Genomic DNA, 17,576 nt, shown 5'->3' with positions numbered 1-17,576 from the left:
AATCCTTTGGCCCTCGGAGAACCTGAGCCTACTGCCTGTCACTTTTCCCTCTTCCTGGTCCCCAGAGAACCAGCACGCAGGCTGTTTCTCCCATTCTGCAAGGCTGCCTAGTCTTCTCATTAAATTCTCTTGACATCAAGATTGGGCCCCATCCATTTGTGCAAACCCTCCCCCATGCTTTTTCGGAGTACTAAGAGCAAACCTTGTTCTCCTCACTTGGGGGACAGGAGGTAGCTCTTTTATTAAGATACCATAATGTGGGTATACCTCCTTTCGAGAATTTTCTCCTTCATGTATGGAGCTGCCCTCCTCTCTCCCCATTTCTCTAGGGGATCCAGCCTGCCTCCAGGCCTCAAATTCCCTTCTGCAATGTCTCCATCTGCCCCCTACCCTCTTCTTCCCATATATATATACCACATTACTACAGTGACTCATAATATAAACCAGGAAGAGAGTTTTGTAACTGGGTAGTCACAGCCTCTTGCCTGTGATTACAAACATGGTTCCTTTTGTCCACCACAGCCCCTCTGTCCCATCCCTGCAGGTTGTACCCACTTATCCCTTGGCTCCTCTTACTCCCCACCGCTCCCTGATACCACCACAAGGAGAAGGATAAAGTCCTTTCCTCTCTTCTTGAGTTCCAGATGGCTAGGATGTGTGTGTTTGTGTGTCACTCTTGTGGTCTTGATGCTTTTGTGCTCCTCCTCCCTACCCCGGCCCCATGCTACCCTTCCAGATAAATTATAAATAAACCACCAGCATGATTGGCCCGCAGAGAGTAAGGGTGGGATAATCTCCTGATTAATGCACCCGGGGGGACAGCCTCTCTAGCCGGTTACCTCAGAGTTCTGCTTCCGTCCCATGGTACAGAAGAACCTAGAATAACAGAGTGCGTTGTCCATGGAGTTTTCAGCACATGCTCTATAGTTCTTCTCTCTACATCGCTGTTCTGTGAGTCCCAGAAACTCTGCTCATAAGACGTCTAAGGGACCAGGGTTCTCCTGCTCTGTCACAAAAGGGGGTTTGGAAAGGCAACACAGGACAGTAAAGCCACAGTGAGTGCACTCTGATGGCTAGACAGGATGCAGGTGGTGCAGGGCTGGGGGCACCACCCAGGCATGTGTCCTGCAGGAGCCAACCCAGTCTCAGCTGCTTGAGTGTGACTGCCAGGTGGCAGAGCTCCCCTGGCAGGACCCCGACCTGAGACCTGAGCTACAGTCCGAAGGCGCAAAACAAGGAAGGCAGGGAGGGAGGGAAGTACTTGGTGCTGTGGTCACCCAGGAGCACTACTCCCTCAATGTGTCACACAGCTAGAACCCAGCCCTCCTCACTGCAGGCCTGGACTCAGCAACCCTGTAGCTCACAAGCTGTTTAGGAACCCAGGTGTCCTGGGTTCAGATCCGGCTAGCTCTAGCCTGCCCCCGGGGCCTCTTCAAACAGCTGTCACTGAAGAACCTCTCCAGCCAGTCACTCTTGCCAGGCCTCAGGTCTGGCTCCAGGGCTCACCCCACCCTCCCCAGCTTCTTCCCTCCCTCTTCCTTCCTTTCCTTCCCCATCCCCCCTCCCCAGAGCTTCACCTACCCAGGACAGCCCCACCCAGCTGCGCTGGGCACATCCCATAATAATCCTTCTCCTTGCTAGCCCCCACCCCCCCCAAAAAAAAGAGAGGCGGCCATCCCATAATAGCCACCCACAAGAGACATTCCGCGGTGACCGCCCCCTCCCTGCAGAGCTGCCGGGAGCAGCCATCCCATAATAGCTGGCCGCCTGTTTTACTGGTTACGGCTGTGGAGGGAGCTGGAGAGGAAATGGAGGGGAGGGGGAAGGGGAGGAGGATCAAGGGCCCCCACTTTGTGGGAGGGAGGGAGAAGGCGAAGGAGAGTGGCCCAAGGGGATGGGGAGCCAAGGGGACATCGGGCAGGTGGGAGGTGTGGTCCACTGGCCACCACAACCCTGCTTTGGGACCTTCTCCCCATCCCCAGGGGCTTCCTTTCCCCCTCAGCACCCTGGAGGTGGCTGCTAGTTAGGGGAGATGCCTAGGATGGGTTGAGGTGCCCAAAGAGCGAGCGTGGGGGTGGTTTCAGGTGTTCTCCTTGGGCCATCTGCGAAAGAAGGCAGACCTTAGAGAGGATGGCAAGAGAGTAAGGGGTGAGGGGGGGGTTGGAGAAGAGCTCCTCAGCCCTCCCCATTCTGCACCACAATCCCATAATAATCCCCCAGCCCCACTCCCCCTCCCACACACGACATCCCATAATATCTTCTGGAGAAGCAGTCCCCGCAGTAGGTACAAAGAGCTATCCCATAATATGCTCCCCCACCCCCACTCGCCACCCCCCCAACTTGGCCCCCCCTCAGTCACATGAAGCCGGTGCCATCCCCCGCTGCTCCCCCCTCTGGCCACCGAAGGCCTTGCCAGCCCATAATACTCTTGCCTCTGGTCGCAGGAGGCCTCCAGCCCATAATATTCCCTTCCACCACCACCCCCCCCTTCCCGCCCCGCACCCCTTCCTCCCGCCTCCAGTTGGAGCCGGGCCTCACCAGCCCATAATATTCCCCAGTCTCCTAAGGCTGTTCCAACCCATAATACTCTCCCTGTCTCCTAAGGCCTCTCCATCCCATAATACTGCCAGACGCCTGACCTGTGGGCCAAACCCCAGCCCGTTCCACACATCGAGGCTGTGTCAGCGCCGCCGGTCTCCCTGCCTGTCCCTCCCTCCTCCTTCCTCGGCGCTCTCCCTCCCGGGCTGTCTCCCTCCCTCCTGCCCTGGGCCCCTCTCCCGGCCCCACCCTGTGCCTGCCTGGGCCCTCACTTCCCCTCCAGCCTCCTCTTTCGCCCTTTCTCCTTTGCTTGGTTCTTCATCCCATGCCCCCTGTCCTCTCCCTTTCAGGCACTTTCCCACCCACTCCTCTGTCTGTGGGGTGGACAGCAGGGCTGGTGGGGAGAGAGTGCCCCCAGAGGGCGGCAGGCCAGTCACTGCCCCTGCCTCCTTGACCAAGCACCGTGGAAGCTGGCCCAGCCTGCCTTGCTCATCCATCCCTGGCCCTGGTTCTGATTGCTGGCAGAGCTCTGTCTGGATGAGGATTCACCTGGAGCCTCTGCTGTCTTCCAGAAACACTCCCCTTGAGCATCACAAATAGACTTTACCAACAGCATCTCCTCCCCATACCCTGGTTGGACAGAGAGAGCTCCCCCTTACGGGATGTCTCTCAGGTGCCTTTCAAAGGTGACTTCATTGACCCTCACTACAACCCAATGAGTAGATGTTATGATCCCCATTTCACAGAATGGAAAACAGAGGCTCAGAGAGGTTAAATAGCTTCTAAGGTCACATTGCCAATACGTGACAGAGCTGAAATTAGTACCCAGGTTTGTTTGATTGTAAAATTCTGAGAGCCTTTGGGATTCCCCAGACCCCTGGGAGAAACTTCACTTTTCAGTGTTTTCAGTGCTCCTCTGGAAAAGATAGCATGGTGACAGTTCCCCCGCCTCCCTTGACTCCAGGGTCTCCTGAAAGAAGGGAGAAGGAAGCCGCCCTGTGAGATTAACCTCCCCCTCCCCATTTCTTCCAGGAAATCCCAGGTGGCAATGCCACAGGGATTTCCTTCAAGATGGCCCAGGGTTCACAAGCATCTCTGCCCCTTTAGGATCCCTTACCTCTGCGGTGGTTCGCCTGAATTTGTTTTATCTCAAGACCAATGATTGTTGATCTTCCCCCAACTGCTCTTACTGCGTGGAGCGACCATTCTACAGAGAAGACTGACTTTGAGGAGAACCAAGGGGAAGTGTCCTCTTCAGTGTAGTTGGTGGGACAATCAGGAGTGCTGTGTTGGAGATGCTGTGTACATCCCAGCTGGGGGAGGGGAGTTATGGCCAAATGTCTGAAGGCTGAGGTTGCCTTGGGTGTTACCCATGAGCCACTCCCTTCTGAGCCCTCAGCGGGGTGTGTTTTAGGGCCCATCACCATTGGAACCATGAAGGAGCCCAGTTCTCAATGCTCACACAGCCACACTGGGTCCTGCACAGGAGCTGAGGCAGGTGGAGAGGGAAGGGAAGGGGCAGGTGTGCTGTAGGCTGTGTGGGTTAGGAGTGGACAGGAAAAACTGCATGAGGTGAGCAGAGATGACACAACAGACTGAAGGTGAGATAGTGGTGGCCTGCACGAGGAGGGAAGCAGAGGAAAGGAAACCAGGAAGCGGTGGGTGTAAGGGAACCACGGATGAGAAGGTGGGCAGTAAAGGAAGGGGAGGTGGAGTAGGCTGTCCTGCAAAGAGTAGGAGTTCGGGAGTCTAAGAGATACTGTGCCACTTCCTGGTTGTATGACCTTAAGACCTCAACTTCTCCAGGGTGTTTCATCTGTAAAATGGGGATAATCATCATTCCTAACTCAGAGGGTTATTATAATAATGAAATAAAATAATGCGTTTTAAGCACTAAATCAAAGTCTTGGCATAGCAAGTATTTTTACAACTTGTTAACACTCTTCTCCCTGCATCTAAGATTTTCTTGTTTTCCTCCCTTGGGTGTTCCTATGCCTCAGAAGGGGGTAACTCCAGGACACCAGTGAGGGCTCCGGGTTCCCCACATTCTGCCCCCATCATACTGGCCAGCCGGTAATCGGGGAATCCTGTACAAATGGCAGTGGCTACAGCCTTCCTTAAACTTCCTGTTAGTGTCAGCTTCTGTTCATTCCTCCTCTGCCTGCAACATCTCCTGAATCTATTCTTGCCTCTCTGTTCTCATGATGGAAACCCTTTGGATATACTGAATGTGGGGAAACAGTCCACCAGAGCTTAAACAGCGGAGATTCCACACTGGAGAAAACTCATTTCCATCTGCCTCCACAGGCCGCGGGCACACTTCTCCTAGACCAGCTTCCTCACCAGTCTTTCTTTCCCCTTAGACTCTCCCCACCTCATTTCCCTACAGCTTATCCCACCCAGTGTGTCAGGGTGGGCAAAACCTCACTCAAAAACCTCCAGAGACTGCCTACTGCCTGCTAAATTAACAGCCAGCACCTTACCCTGCACTCTTTCATCTTTCATCTTGAATGATAATTATTGTTGACTTGTTCTGTGGTCCCCACTAGACAGTAAACTACTTCACAGCAAGATTCAACTGTTCATTACAGCAGTAATTAACACAACATTGTAATTCAACTATACGTCAATAAAAAATACATTTTAAAAAAAGAAAAAAAATTCAACTTCATCATTCAACAAATATTTATTAAATACTTCTTTTGTACCCAGGTGCTGTTCTAGATGCTGGGGATACATCAGAGAACTGACCAAACAAAAATTCCTGGCCCCAGGGAGTGTACATCCTACTTGAGGGGTGAGGGGGGATAGACAATAAACTATAAAAGTTATAATAAATAAATAAGTAAACTATATAGTATGTTAGACGATACTTGCTATGAGTTTTAATTACTTTGGAATTCATTCACATATCTGCATATAAAAATACTCAAGTAATTTTTTAAAAATGTGTTCAGTTTGGATAGGGCAGGTGCTGAGATTTTGGACGATGATGACATTTGGTGCCCCCAGGACTGGAAGGGCGTGGGTCCTGAACCCTAAGGATGAGGCAAGAAGGAGCAGGTGCTTACCACCAGGCCTCCTCTAGAGCAGCAGGAGGTGAGGGCTCTAACCTCCCGCCAGATGGAGGAAAACCCGACTGCACCGCTATCACTGAGGAATCTGGGTCAGTTCTCGGTTTGGCCACCAGGGGTCATTTTACCCTTGTAAATCACCATCTGGAGCGATCACAGAAAGACACACAAAAGGCTTAGTCCAAAGTAAAATACACAGAGACACGCCAGGGAAAACTCGGACACTGTCACACACACGTACATGCACATGCACATACACAGAAACATATACAACACTGAGAAATATAGGGGCAGAAATGCATGCAGGACACGTGCCTGGCCCCAACTCCCTCACGAATCTCACTAACGTCAGGGTCTCAAGATGTCATAGTGCCAACTCTGCCATCCCTTCCAGCCTCAACTCCACTAAAGAGGGCAGGAAGCCGTAGGTGACCTGTAAACCAGACTTCCATTTCCTTACCTCCAGCTTGCTAAGAGCATTCAGCCTATTCCTGTCTTCCTGTCCATTGCACTCTTACTTCCCTGTAAACTTCTTCCCTTCTCCCTGCCCAGAGAAGCCCCCCACCTCCTCCTGAGTGTATGTGTGACTAATTCCACCCCCACTTCCCACTGCAGCTCCAGGAAGCCCCAGTAGTGTTCACTGGGTGTGCAGCTCCTACTCACCCCCCAGAAAACCCCAAGCCTTACAGACTACAATTAGCAGACAACCCTCTCCTTGCAGCAATAAAAAACAATGCATATAATGGCTTGGGAAGATGTTACACGACTCTAATACTTCAGTACAAATATGACTCTCCAAGTGTGATCTGGGGATGGATTCTTTGAGGAAATCCACGAGGCCAAAACTTTTCATAATAATACTACTAAGATGTCATTTTGTCCTTTTCACTCATTCTCTCACAAGTAGACAGTGGAGTTTTCCAGGGGCTTCATGAAGTGTGATGACATTGTTGCTCTCATAGCTATTGGAATGTGTGCTTGTGTATTTCTGTTTTAAAAAACGTATTGTTTTTTATTTCTAATATGGTTAAGTATCAAAAAAACAAACTACTGTATAAGCAAAAGCTCTTTGGAATTCTCCATTTTCAAGAGTGTAAAGGGGTCTGAGATCAAAAAGTTTGAGAACTGTTAGTACAGAGAATGTTCTCCTTAAGAGAGAACTGAGGATCTAGAATGGAGATCTTGAAAGGAGGTGAGGTGGAAGGAGAAGGCAGGACCTAGAAAGGGGAACAGGGACCAGGAACTTGGAGGAAAACCTCCTCTAACTCACAGTTTCGCCCTGCCCCCAATCACCTAAGTCAGATCGAAATTGTTAAAAGTCACTAGACAAGAAGGAAACCAATTCCGCAGGCATCTAATAGGCTTTTGTATTATGTTTCAGAGCTGGGCAGAAGGAGCCCAGGTGGAAAGGGGAATGGGTGGCGTTCATGGCCCCAAGACTGCTGTGGTTGGTCTAAATGCAGGACACCTGTCTTCTACGCCAGCTACCAGCTATGGGCCATGGGCCATGTTTCATGCCCAGCCAAGGGTATTTCAACCAGTCTCCCGCCTCTGCACCGGCAGGCTCACAGCAGCACTTCCTAGGGACTGGGGAAGGGGTCCTCCCGCGCTCACCGTCACCACCCAGTTAAAGACACTTCCAGCAGCGCTCCTCCTTCCCCGTGCCCCTGGCCCCCACACTTTGTTCTCTTCTGCATCTGTGAGCTGGAGCTGCTACTCAGAAGTCCAAGTGCCCAACCCACCGCCCTCCTGTGTACACCCCGCGTGTCTGCGAGTGTGAGAGGCGCGGGGGTGGGGTGAGGGAACCGCACTCCGGTACGAAGTGCGTTCAGAGGGACGAATCCTCGGGGCACCGGGTGAAGGAGGACCGGGGGTCGGAGAGCTGGAGTAGGCTCTGGCTGGCGGCGGCCGGCCTGGCGACGTGGGTGGTCTCAGTGGGCGGTTCGACGAGCGACCCCGGAACCTCGTTGGAGGCCGAGGTCCTGGCCCCCAGCGGAGCGCTCAGGCCGCGCAGGGTGTTGAGGAAACCCTCGGCGCTGAAGTAGTACACCAGCGGGTCGAGCACGCAGTTCGCGCCGGCCAGCAGCACCATGACCATCAGCACCCCACGCACCTGGCTGCGCGCAGCCCCGCTGGCCGGCACCACAGAGCCACGCAGCAGCCCGTACACGGCCAGCGTGGTGTTGTAGGGCACGAAGCACAGCAGGAAGATGACCAGGCTGGCCAGCAGGAGGCGCACCGTCTTCCGCCGCCGCTGGCTCAGCGTGGCGTCGGGCCGCCCCAGGGTCCAGAAGACGCGGCCCGACGAGTAGATCACGGCCACCAGGGGCAGCAGGAAGCCCAGGACCTCGGCCAGTAGCACGAGCGGCAGCAGCTTGCCCTTCCACAGCTCGTCGCTGAAGCTCTCGAAGCACAGGTTCACCAGGCGGCCGTCGCGGGTGCAGTGCGAGGGCCGGTGCACCAGCGCGATGGGCACGGCGAACATCAGGATGAGCGCCCACACGCCCAGGCAGAGCAGCCGCGCCACGCGGGGCCGCCGCAGGTGGCGCAGCCGCAGCGGGTGCACGATGGCGGCGTAGCGGTCCACGTTGATGAGGGTCAGGAAGATGCAGCTGCCGTACATGTTCATCTGGAATATGGCGCCCGCCAGCTGGCACAGGAGGTTCGGGAAGGGCCAGTAGTGCCGCGCGTAGTAGGAGAGGCGCAAGGGCAGCGAGAGGGTGAAGAGGAGGTCGCTGGCCGCCAGGTTGCACATGTACACGCTCACCACCGAGTGCAGGCGTAGTGCGCGCAGGAAGACCCAGAGGGCCAGGGCGTTGAGGGGGAGGCCTGCCGCCAGCACCAGGCTGTAGACCACCAAGTGCAGGTGGTGGATGCGCTGGTGGTCAAGGCACCGGGGAATAGAGTCGTTGGCCGAGGAGTTGGCCATCTTCTTGCCAAAAGGCGAGGAGGAGCTAGGCGGGGGGCATCATGGGGCGCCCCTGTGTCCTGGCGTCGCGTTCATCTCCAGTCTCCAGGGCGGGGGGCTTGGAGGCTGCACAGTGACAGTCCCAGAGCAAGGGGAGGCCAGGCATGGGCGCGTGGGCTGTGGCTGCAGGCCAGATGGCTGTGGGGGGTTAGATGCCTTTGGTCACAGCTTCATCGGAGTGGAGACCTGAAACAGGAGGGAAGGCAAAAGTCAAGGTCGTTCAAGGAAGAGCTGAAGACACACATGTTATCTAGCTAAACTGGCTGGCCTCTTGACCTTTTCTCAGCCTCAGATCTTTCCCCCACCTTCCTTCTGGCCGGAACAGCTTTCTGCAGCCTCCTCTTGGCACAGTGTTAAATGCCCATGGAGTCAGACTTGCCTAGGTTTAAATCTGGGCTTTTGTCCTCAGAAAAGTGACTTAACCTCTCTGCCCCTCATTTTCCTCACCTGGAAAAAAAAAAAAGAAAGAAAGAAAGGAGAGGGGTCCCTACTTCCCAGGTCGTTAGATTCAAGGAGATGATATATGTAAAGTGTTTTGGTTACTGTTATCTACTAATATCTCTCCTTTTCTTCCTTTCTTTCTTCTACAAATGTTTACTGGGATATTATTATTATTATTATTATTATTATTATTATTATTATTATTATTATTATTATTATTAGTTTTGTCCATGCAGGATGTGGGATCTTAGTTCCCTGACCAGGGATCAAACTTGTGCCCCCTACAGTAGAAGCCAGGAGTCTTACCACTGGACCACCAGGGAAGTCCCTACAATGCTTACTGAGACTTTAGAAGGTTCCAGGCATGTTCACAGCAGTGAACAAAGGCCTTGCCCCCACCTATGTTCCAGTCCATTGAAGGGAGACAGATAATAAAGTCCAGGTAAATAGGTATTATGTCCAGTGGTGAGAAGTACTGTGAAGCCCCTCCCCTGGCACCAGCCTGCTCCACTGCTCCCCGTTATCTAAAGAATAAAGTTCAGACTCCCAAGTACAAACTCCCACTGTCATTGCCACCTTTGCTCCTGTGTGGGTTGGGTTTGTGGTGAGAGCGCCCCAGTTCAGCTGGATTATTTGACCTCTCGAACTCTCAGTTTCTTCATCTGTAAAATGAGGACAGTAATATCATGGGGGTTCTGTAGGCTGATCACGAACACCAGCATGGTCCTGCCAGGCAGGGGAAGGCCCTGTGGGTTGAACTTTTCCAGGTGCTCCCCTGGAGAGTCTGACTTGGGGGCTTCCTAGTTGGGATTCTGTGATAAGGGGAGATGGTGGCTTGGTCCTAAGGGCTCCAAGGGAGCCCTAAGCCCAGAGAGGGTAGCAGTGAGGCAAGGAGCAACATGGTGCGTTGAGGCTGCTGGAGAGGGCAGACCACAGCCGCTGCTGTCCTCAGGCAAAAGCCAGCAGACAAAGGATGTTGTCAGACGTAGAGGAGTCAGAAGACAGGACTTAGTCTCAGAATCCCACTTTCCTTAATGCCATAAGGGCACAGAAGTCACTCCTGCATCACAACCCCCAGATGCCATCTATTTTGCATGTTGTAAAATATACATAACTTAACAATTACCATTTTAACCATCTTTAAGAGTACAATTCAGTGACATTAAGTACAATCGCAATGTTGTGTAACCATTGCCACTTTCATCATCTCAAACAACAACGCTATATCCATTACACAATAACTGCCCATTCCCCCAGCCCCTGTCAACCTCTATTTCCTTTCTGTTTCTATGAATTTGCCTATTCTAGACACCTTATCCGAGTGAATCATATAATATTTGTCCTTCTGTGTCTGGCTCATTTCACTTAGCTTAAAGTTAGCTCAAGGTCCATCCATGCTGTAGCTTGTTTCAGAATTCTTACAGTCTTTTAATGGCTGAATAATACATATATACACACACACACCACATTTTGTTCGCCCATTCATCTGTCGATGGTTACTTGGGTTTTTCCACCTTGTGGCTACTGTGAATAATGCTAATGAACATCGGTGTCCGCATGCCATCTTAGGGACAGAAGTTATCTGGAGACCCTAAGCGATTATCCCAAGATACTGAACATACTCCCTTAAAAGAACCACATAAATCCTTACACGGAACCAAGTTGTAAACCTGACTATAACAAGTTTTCCAGTGAGTTTTCCGTGCGTTTGTTTGTTCTCCCTCCAACCATGACTCCGGCAGTTGAAGACTTGTAAGAAGCATAGTACAACAGTTGAAGGGAGTAAAGAAACGTTTCCTCTGCAAGATACCAATTTCATCAACGAAAATAATGCTGGATGGGTCTTAAACATGCTGAAAAGCAAGTAACACCAGGCTCTCTTCCTGAAACGTGCCCACCTCCCAAGCTCCTTGGCTCCAGTCACGCCAAACTAGTGATACTTTTGCACATACCTTATGTCTTCGGGGCTCTGCCTGTGCACATGCTATTTCTTCAGCTCAGAACACCTTTCCTCCCATCCTCCAGCTGGCAAATTCAGTCATTTCTCAAGACCCCGTGATGCCTTTCCTGATTCCCTCCCTTCCCACCAGGCAGGTGTAGTCCCCTCACCGGTGCTTCCCCAGCACTTTACTCACAGGTCAGCTGTTCCCATCTGTGCTGTAATCAGCTGTTCTTGGCCTGCCCCTCCCGCTCACCTGGGAGCTCCTCGAGGGAGGGCCTGTGGACTGTGACTTATTCATCTTTGTAGCCCCAGCCCCTCCCTCCATAAATGTTGAGTCAAAAATAATAGCTGCCCTTTACTGATCACTTACCATCTCCCGGGGTGTTTTATATGCATAAGCTCTAATCCTTTCAACAGCCCTTTGAGGTAGGTGTTTCTCCTGATTTTTACTCAAGAGCTCAATCAGTGAGGAGTGAAGTCAGGACTCAAACCCAGGATGTCCTGGCTCCAGAGTCCAAGCTGCTTCCAATAAGAGTGGGTGGGTGGGTAGGTAAGAGGCTGGATGCTACAGAGCACCCAACTTTTATAGCTGCCTCTATGAAATCTGTGCCCATAGGTGAATTGTCTTAACTTCCTCCTTTGTCCAATTGAAACATGTAGTTTTAAATAACCCACTTCCTTCTTTCTGCCACTTCAAACACTGGTAACACAGACTCATCTCTCTCCCACATACACAGATATGCTCCTCCTGATGATTTCGCCTTACCTACCGAAACAGTGTGCTGCGTTGAACTCCTTAAATGGTGATGTGTATTTGTCCCATTTCCTCAACCAGATGGTAAGGTCCTGGCGGGGGTGGGGGGTGGGGAACCACACCTTCCACAGCTTTCTTCCCAAGCTCACTCACACTTCAGTCTCTCTACTTAGCAGGCCCGTGCTAACCAATATTCATTGGTTGCCTTTCAGGAAACCTGCCCCTCCCCCCATGTTCACCCAGCCTGTAATCCTGTTATAATATTTCTTGTATCATTCCAACCACTTCTTATCACACTCCTGACTATCTGTCAGCACATATAACCCAATGAAAGGCACATCCCTTTTGAAGGGCTGGTTTGGAAATAGCTTGCATTAAAACTTCCATAACAGTTTACAGCTACAATTACAGTAACATTTTATCATTCTTAAGCATTACTTGGAGACTCCATAGCTCCTTACAACTAGGAGGCACATCCTAGACACTGAATGAGTGAATGGATAATTATTTTCCAAGAATCCCAAGTCTTTCCAACAAAGTTGCAGTGATAAAGAGACCAGAATGTATTAGGTGAGCTGCTACTAAAAGGTAGCGAGTTTGGAATCCTTCAGGAGAGCAGATGGCGATGCGCTCGCCTTACGCCATCCTAAAGCGGAGAAGCCTTTGGGTTTGTTTGTCAAAAAGCCACCCCTTTCCCACCGACTCGCACCGAACGGCCCACACTGAGTGTTGAGAGCTGCCAGGCCCCCACCCTGGTTCCCACCCCATCCGCGTGCTTCCCTGGGGCTCCCCATCAGTGGAGCTGAATGGGCACTGTGCCAGGCCAGATGGCAAAGATGGGGAAAACTGCCAAAAAGGAGGCACACAGGAAATGGAAGGAGGGCCTAGATGTGGGGGAGGGGCGGCACAGCCCTCTCCTCAATCCTGCCTTGAGCAAGAGGTCAGGTTGGGGGGGGTGTGGGGTGAGATGTAAAGCAAAGAAACAGCAGCTGTCCCAGAAGAGCAGAGACACTGGGATTTCATTTCACCAGGGAGAAGGGGGACGTGGAGGCCCACACAGGCTCAGTAACCTCAGCAGCCCAGAGGTCATGTGAGCACACCCCTACACATACACACACACTCTCACACGTGCCCGTGCAAGGCCACACACAGGTACGGGTACACTGAGGGATGTGCACGCAAGATCCCTAGTAACATGCAAATCAATATGTATCCTGTAACACACGTGTGCATGCATGGAGGCACAGACAGCCGAGTCAGGGAGGAAAGCAGACACAGCCCCCGCCTTAGGGACAATATCCTTAGAGGGACAGACAGACAGGCAGCTTCAGGAGCACACATGCTTCCAGATGTGCACAAACAGATCAGCCCCAAGGCACTGAGAGGCAAAGAGAGGCCCTGGGGACCGCCCCTCCCACATCCCACCCCTCACACCTCGCACACACCAGAGGGTGCGGGGCCACTTTCTTCTGCGCCTTGTCTCTGTCCTTCAGCTTCCCATGTGCACACCCCGGGCCCAGGTTCCTTATGTCCTCGGGGCCTCTGGGACCTGTCCCATTGCCCTCTGAGCTGGGCTGGGCACCACTCTTTGCTGAGATAAGTCAGAGGGGCAGGGCTATTTTCTGCCCTGGCAGGAAGTGAGAATGGAGGACGAAAGTGTCCAGGAGGCCAGATCGTGCTCTTTTCCTTCCTCTCCTCCACATGGCCGGCCCGTGGTGTCCACCCTTCTGGTGCCTGACCAGGGAGGCCGAGGGGAGCTGAACAGAAAGGGATGGGTGATTTGGGACAGTGATGGGGGCAGGGAGCGGAGAGAGACACCCCTCTCTGTCCAGCTCCGACCCTCAACCCGCGTCACTGGCTGAGCCCGCTTCCTGTGCTGCTGCGCTATGGTAGCCAGGGGAGGATGCACCCTTTATCCACAGACACTCGTAATTGTGAAGACCTCTGAACGCCTGTATGTTCAGATTCCCCAGGCAGACCCAAACTATGCTGAGCTTCCAGCAGAAGCTTCATGAGGTCTAAAGGCTCTGTCCCAGGGCTGCCCTGGGGACACAGATGAGTCCTGCCCATCAGCTTGTCCTGGGTCTGGGCAGTCTGTGGGATGGAGATAGTACCAGGTCACCGGGCTGAGTGAATGGCCTCCTCCTGCCCCAGGGGCCATGTTCTTCCCTGCCACCAGGTGTCCTGTCTTCTCTCCACCCTCCTTCCTCTCTTGTCGAGCCCTGCTCTGCTTTCTCCAGCCCAGATTCCTGTTCCAGCTTCTCTGCACCCTTCCCCACCTGAGCCTCTCTTCCTACCAAGCATCATCTTTGGCTGCATCTTTTCCCTCTCTAGGTATTCTCATCTCATCCCTCCTGACATTTTTTCTAGGAAAAGGCAGAAAGCAAGGGTGACCTACAGCTCAATAATTAGTCTCCCGGTTGTATGGCTGTCACCTCCCCACCTGCATACATTTCTCCACCCTGCTGTCAAGAGCTGGAAAAACAGGAAACCAAGTCGCAATCAAGACTCAGATGGGATCAGCCCTCCCTCCGCAGCCCTGTGCTCTGGGTGGTCCTTGTTTTGGGAACTGTCTGGGTCCCGCAGCCTCAGAGAAACCTCCTGGAGCCTCTGGCTTTGTGGACCTCTCCCTGACCTCAGGCAGCACTGAGTGTGCTTCCTGCATAGCCCTCATGCCTCTGCTCTCCCCTCCCCCACGGGCCTGGGCATGTATGGCTTCTGTGTTTCCGGGGTACACGCCGGGAGCATCTGACAGAGCCACATTCGGGCTCTGGGGTCTCTGGGTGGCCAGCAGGTGAGGCTCATGGGTTAAGTAAGTTCCTGCTTCCCCCTCAACTCTTGCCTGCATCACTGTAGCTCCTCCTGAAGGGACCCGATGGGAGGGCCCCTCCGCATCAGAGAGGCCCCCGTAGACGCAGGGGACAGGTGGGCAGCTGCCCTGACAGAGGGATCAGAAGACCTTGCCCACCCTCCAATGTCATCCCCCCAAACCCCGTGCTCAGTATCTAAAATGTTATCCACTTCGTGACACCCATGGACTACATTCTACCAGAGCTGTAGGGACATTCGAGATGGCTGGGCTAATCCTCTTTCTTTTTTTTTTAAACTACTTGTACCAACCCTTTATTATATATATATATTTGGCCTCACTATGTGGCATGCGGGACCTTAGTCTCTTGACCAGGGATCAAACCTTCACCCCCTGCAGTGGAAGCATGGCGTCTTAACCACTGGACCGCCAGGGAAGTCCCTAACCTCTTATGAAGAAAATGCACCAGATGAAGGTAGTCTGTCTCTAAGGCACCACTTTGGTCAGCTGGGAGGGAAAAGTGTGAGAGCAGATCTGTGCCTTGAACCCACTCACTGGTGGAGTTTAATTAGATCAGTTCATTGTCACCAGCAGAGGCCCAGCCCCAGGGTGAGTAGTGTCTGGAGTTGTCTTATCTTGTCTGGGAAAGGGCTGGAAACTATCCCCAGAGGCCCTGACCTCCTCAGGAGCCCTGGAATCTGGGGGTCAGCATGACAGTGGGGGCCTAACTGGTGAAGGGGTGGACACAGCCTCCCAGACATACAGGGCCCAGTGTGGGGGCTTCAGACTCCAGGGCCCATCCTCTGTCTGAGGTCTGCCTGCCTGAGGCCGTCTCTTTGAGCTCCTTATTCAAAAAGGTTTCCCAGCCCGGAGTCCCCTCTCACCTCCATCCCCACCCACATCACCCATTTCTAAAGAAGAGGTGCTGTGCCTCATGCCCCTGTGAGGTTCAACCCCACCTGTGACGCCCCCATACCTGTGCTGGCCAGTGTGGCTCCGCCGCTGCTTGCTGCTCGGCTGGCTTCTGCCTGTTCTGGGCCGGGCTGGGCCGGTAGGACTGGCTCCGGGCAGATGGAACACACCCACCTCAGCAGATCTCGGCAGATCCCAGCTCCCTGCATGCACCCAAAGCCCCGGGTGCGGGGCAGGAAGAGAGAGAGGAGGAAGCAGCGCCCTCAGTGGCCTGCACAGATCGGCCAGAGGAGACACTGCAGCATATGATGGCTTTTAACGCAGCCCCAACTCTCCCAGACTCATGCCCCTACCCACCCATGGCTCACACACTCCCTGCCGTTTCCGGGAAGCCTAACTGGCACACCCACCCACAGATGCCAGATGACTAACACCTGGCCTCTTGCTCTTCTCAACAGTTCCCCCTGGCCGTCTCTGTCTCTTTTGGGTTCCGGCAGGTGGTTTTGCTCTTCTGTGCATGACTTATACCTCTCTGTGAGGGGAGGGGAGGTGGGGCGGGGGAGCAGGGCTCCGATGACAGTCCCTAGCCTCTATACCCTGGGCCAAGCCCCTTGTCATCCGGATCAATAGGGCGGGGCATGTTGTCTGTGCTCCATACATGGAAAAGAAGGTTTTTTTTTTTTATTAATTAATTTACTTATCGGCTGTGTTGGGTCTTTTTTGCTGTGCGTGGGCTTTCTTTTTTAGTTGTAGTGAGTGGGGGCTACTCTTCGTTGTGGTGCATGGGCTCCTCATTGTGGTGGCTTCTCTTGTCGCAGAGCACAGGCTCTAGGTGCATGGGCTTCAGTAGTTGCAGCACATGGGCTCAACAGTTGTGGCTCACAGGCTCTAAAGCACAGGCTCAGTAGCTGTGGTGCACAGGCTTAGTTGCTCCACGGCATGTGGGGCCTTCCTGGAGTGGGGATCAAACCTGTGTCCCCTGCACTGGCAGGTGGATTCTTAACCACTGCACCACCTAGGAAGCCCGGAAAAGAAGTTTTGAGCGGTAGGTGAGAGACTGTGGTCAAACAAGTATGGGAAACACTAAGCCGTACAGGTTTCTCTATTCCAGGGCTTCTCAGTGCCTTCAGCGTGCCAGTAAAAGGTTAACTGCATGTGGATAATCCAAGCTGGGTGAAGGGTGCATTATACTATTCTATATTTGTGCATGTTTGAGCTTTTCCATAATATCCTCTTTTTTAAAAATTTACTATTTATTTATTTATGGCTGTGTTGTGTCTTTGTCGCTGCGTGCGGGCTTTCTCCAGTTGTGGGGGTCTTCTCATTGCAGTGGCTTCTCTTGTTGCAGAGCATGGGCTCTAGGCACATGGGCTTCAGTAGTTGTGGCTCGTGGGCTCAGTAGTTGTGGTGCACGGGCTTAGTTGCTCCGCACCATGTGGCATCTTCCTGGACCAGGGATTGAACCTGTGCACTGGCAGGTGGATTCTTAAACACTGCGCCACCAGGGAACTCCAATGTTTTCTTTTTTCTTTCTTTATTTTTTAATATATTTATTTGTTTATTAATTAGCTGCTTTGGGTTTTCATTGCTGTACATGGGCTTTCTCTAGCTGCGGTGAGTGGGGGCTACTCTGTTGTGGTGCACAGTCTTCTCAATACAGTGGCTTTTCTTGTTGTGGAGCATGGGATCTAGGCACGTGGGCTTCAGTAGTTGTGGCACATGGGCTCAATAGTTGTGGCTTGCAGGCTCTAGAGTGCAGGCTCAGTAGTTGTGGCGCACGGGCTTAGTTGCTCCGTGGCATGTGGAATCTTCCCGGCCCAGAGCTCAAACCTGTGTCTGCTGCATTGGCAGGCAGATTCTTAACCACTGAGCCACACCAGGGAAGTCCCTCCAATGTTTTCTTTTAAATGCTGCACTGTTTCCCACATGTGTGTCCCCGAACACATTTTGGGAGATCCCAGGTTATTAAAGGCTGGTGCTGGAATTGCACCTCCATGCATGTTGCCAAGATGCGACTCCCAGGGACTTCCCTGGAGGTTCAGTGGTTAGGACTCTGCACTTCCATTGCACGGGGCGCGGGTTTGATGTCTGGTGGGGGAACTAGGATCGCGCATGCCACCGTGTGACCAAAAAATAAA

At 52.8% G+C, this 17,576-nt stretch overlaps 1 protein-coding gene across 3 annotated transcripts; it reads right to left on the bottom strand.

Annotated features, from left to right (window-relative positions):
- Nucleotides 1–5,243: 5,243 nt before the first annotated feature.
- LPAR5 (lysophosphatidic acid receptor 5) lies at nt 5,244–15,789 on the bottom strand. 3 transcript variants are annotated; one of them, XM_057700798.1, is made up of 3 exons: nt 15,503–15,789; nt 9,598–9,683; nt 5,244–8,766 (listed from the first exon to the last, which is right to left on the bottom strand). In XM_057700798.1, exon 3 carries the CDS (start codon nt 8,539–8,541, stop codon nt 7,441–7,443), a length of 1,101 nt encoding a protein of 366 aa, XP_057556781.1. In that variant the 5' UTR covers nt 8,542–8,766; nt 9,598–9,683; nt 15,503–15,789; the 3' UTR covers nt 5,244–7,440. The 3 variants fall into 3 exon arrangements, with proteins under 3 accessions (XP_057556781.1, XP_057556780.1, XP_057556782.1); XM_057700797.1 differs by lacking the exon at nt 9,598–9,683; XM_057700799.1 differs by lacking the exons at nt 9,598–9,683; nt 15,503–15,789 and adding an exon at nt 8,886–9,003.
- Nucleotides 15,790–17,576: the final 1,787 nt, after the last annotated feature.

This window comes from Hippopotamus amphibius, chromosome 12 (genome assembly GCF_030028045.1).
Source record: "Hippopotamus amphibius kiboko isolate mHipAmp2 chromosome 12, mHipAmp2.hap2, whole genome shotgun sequence".
Classification (NCBI taxonomy): domain Eukaryota; kingdom Metazoa; phylum Chordata; class Mammalia; order Artiodactyla; family Hippopotamidae; genus Hippopotamus; species Hippopotamus amphibius.
Note: the sequence above shows the minus strand (reverse complement) of the source record. Positions and strands in the feature narration are given on the sequence as shown.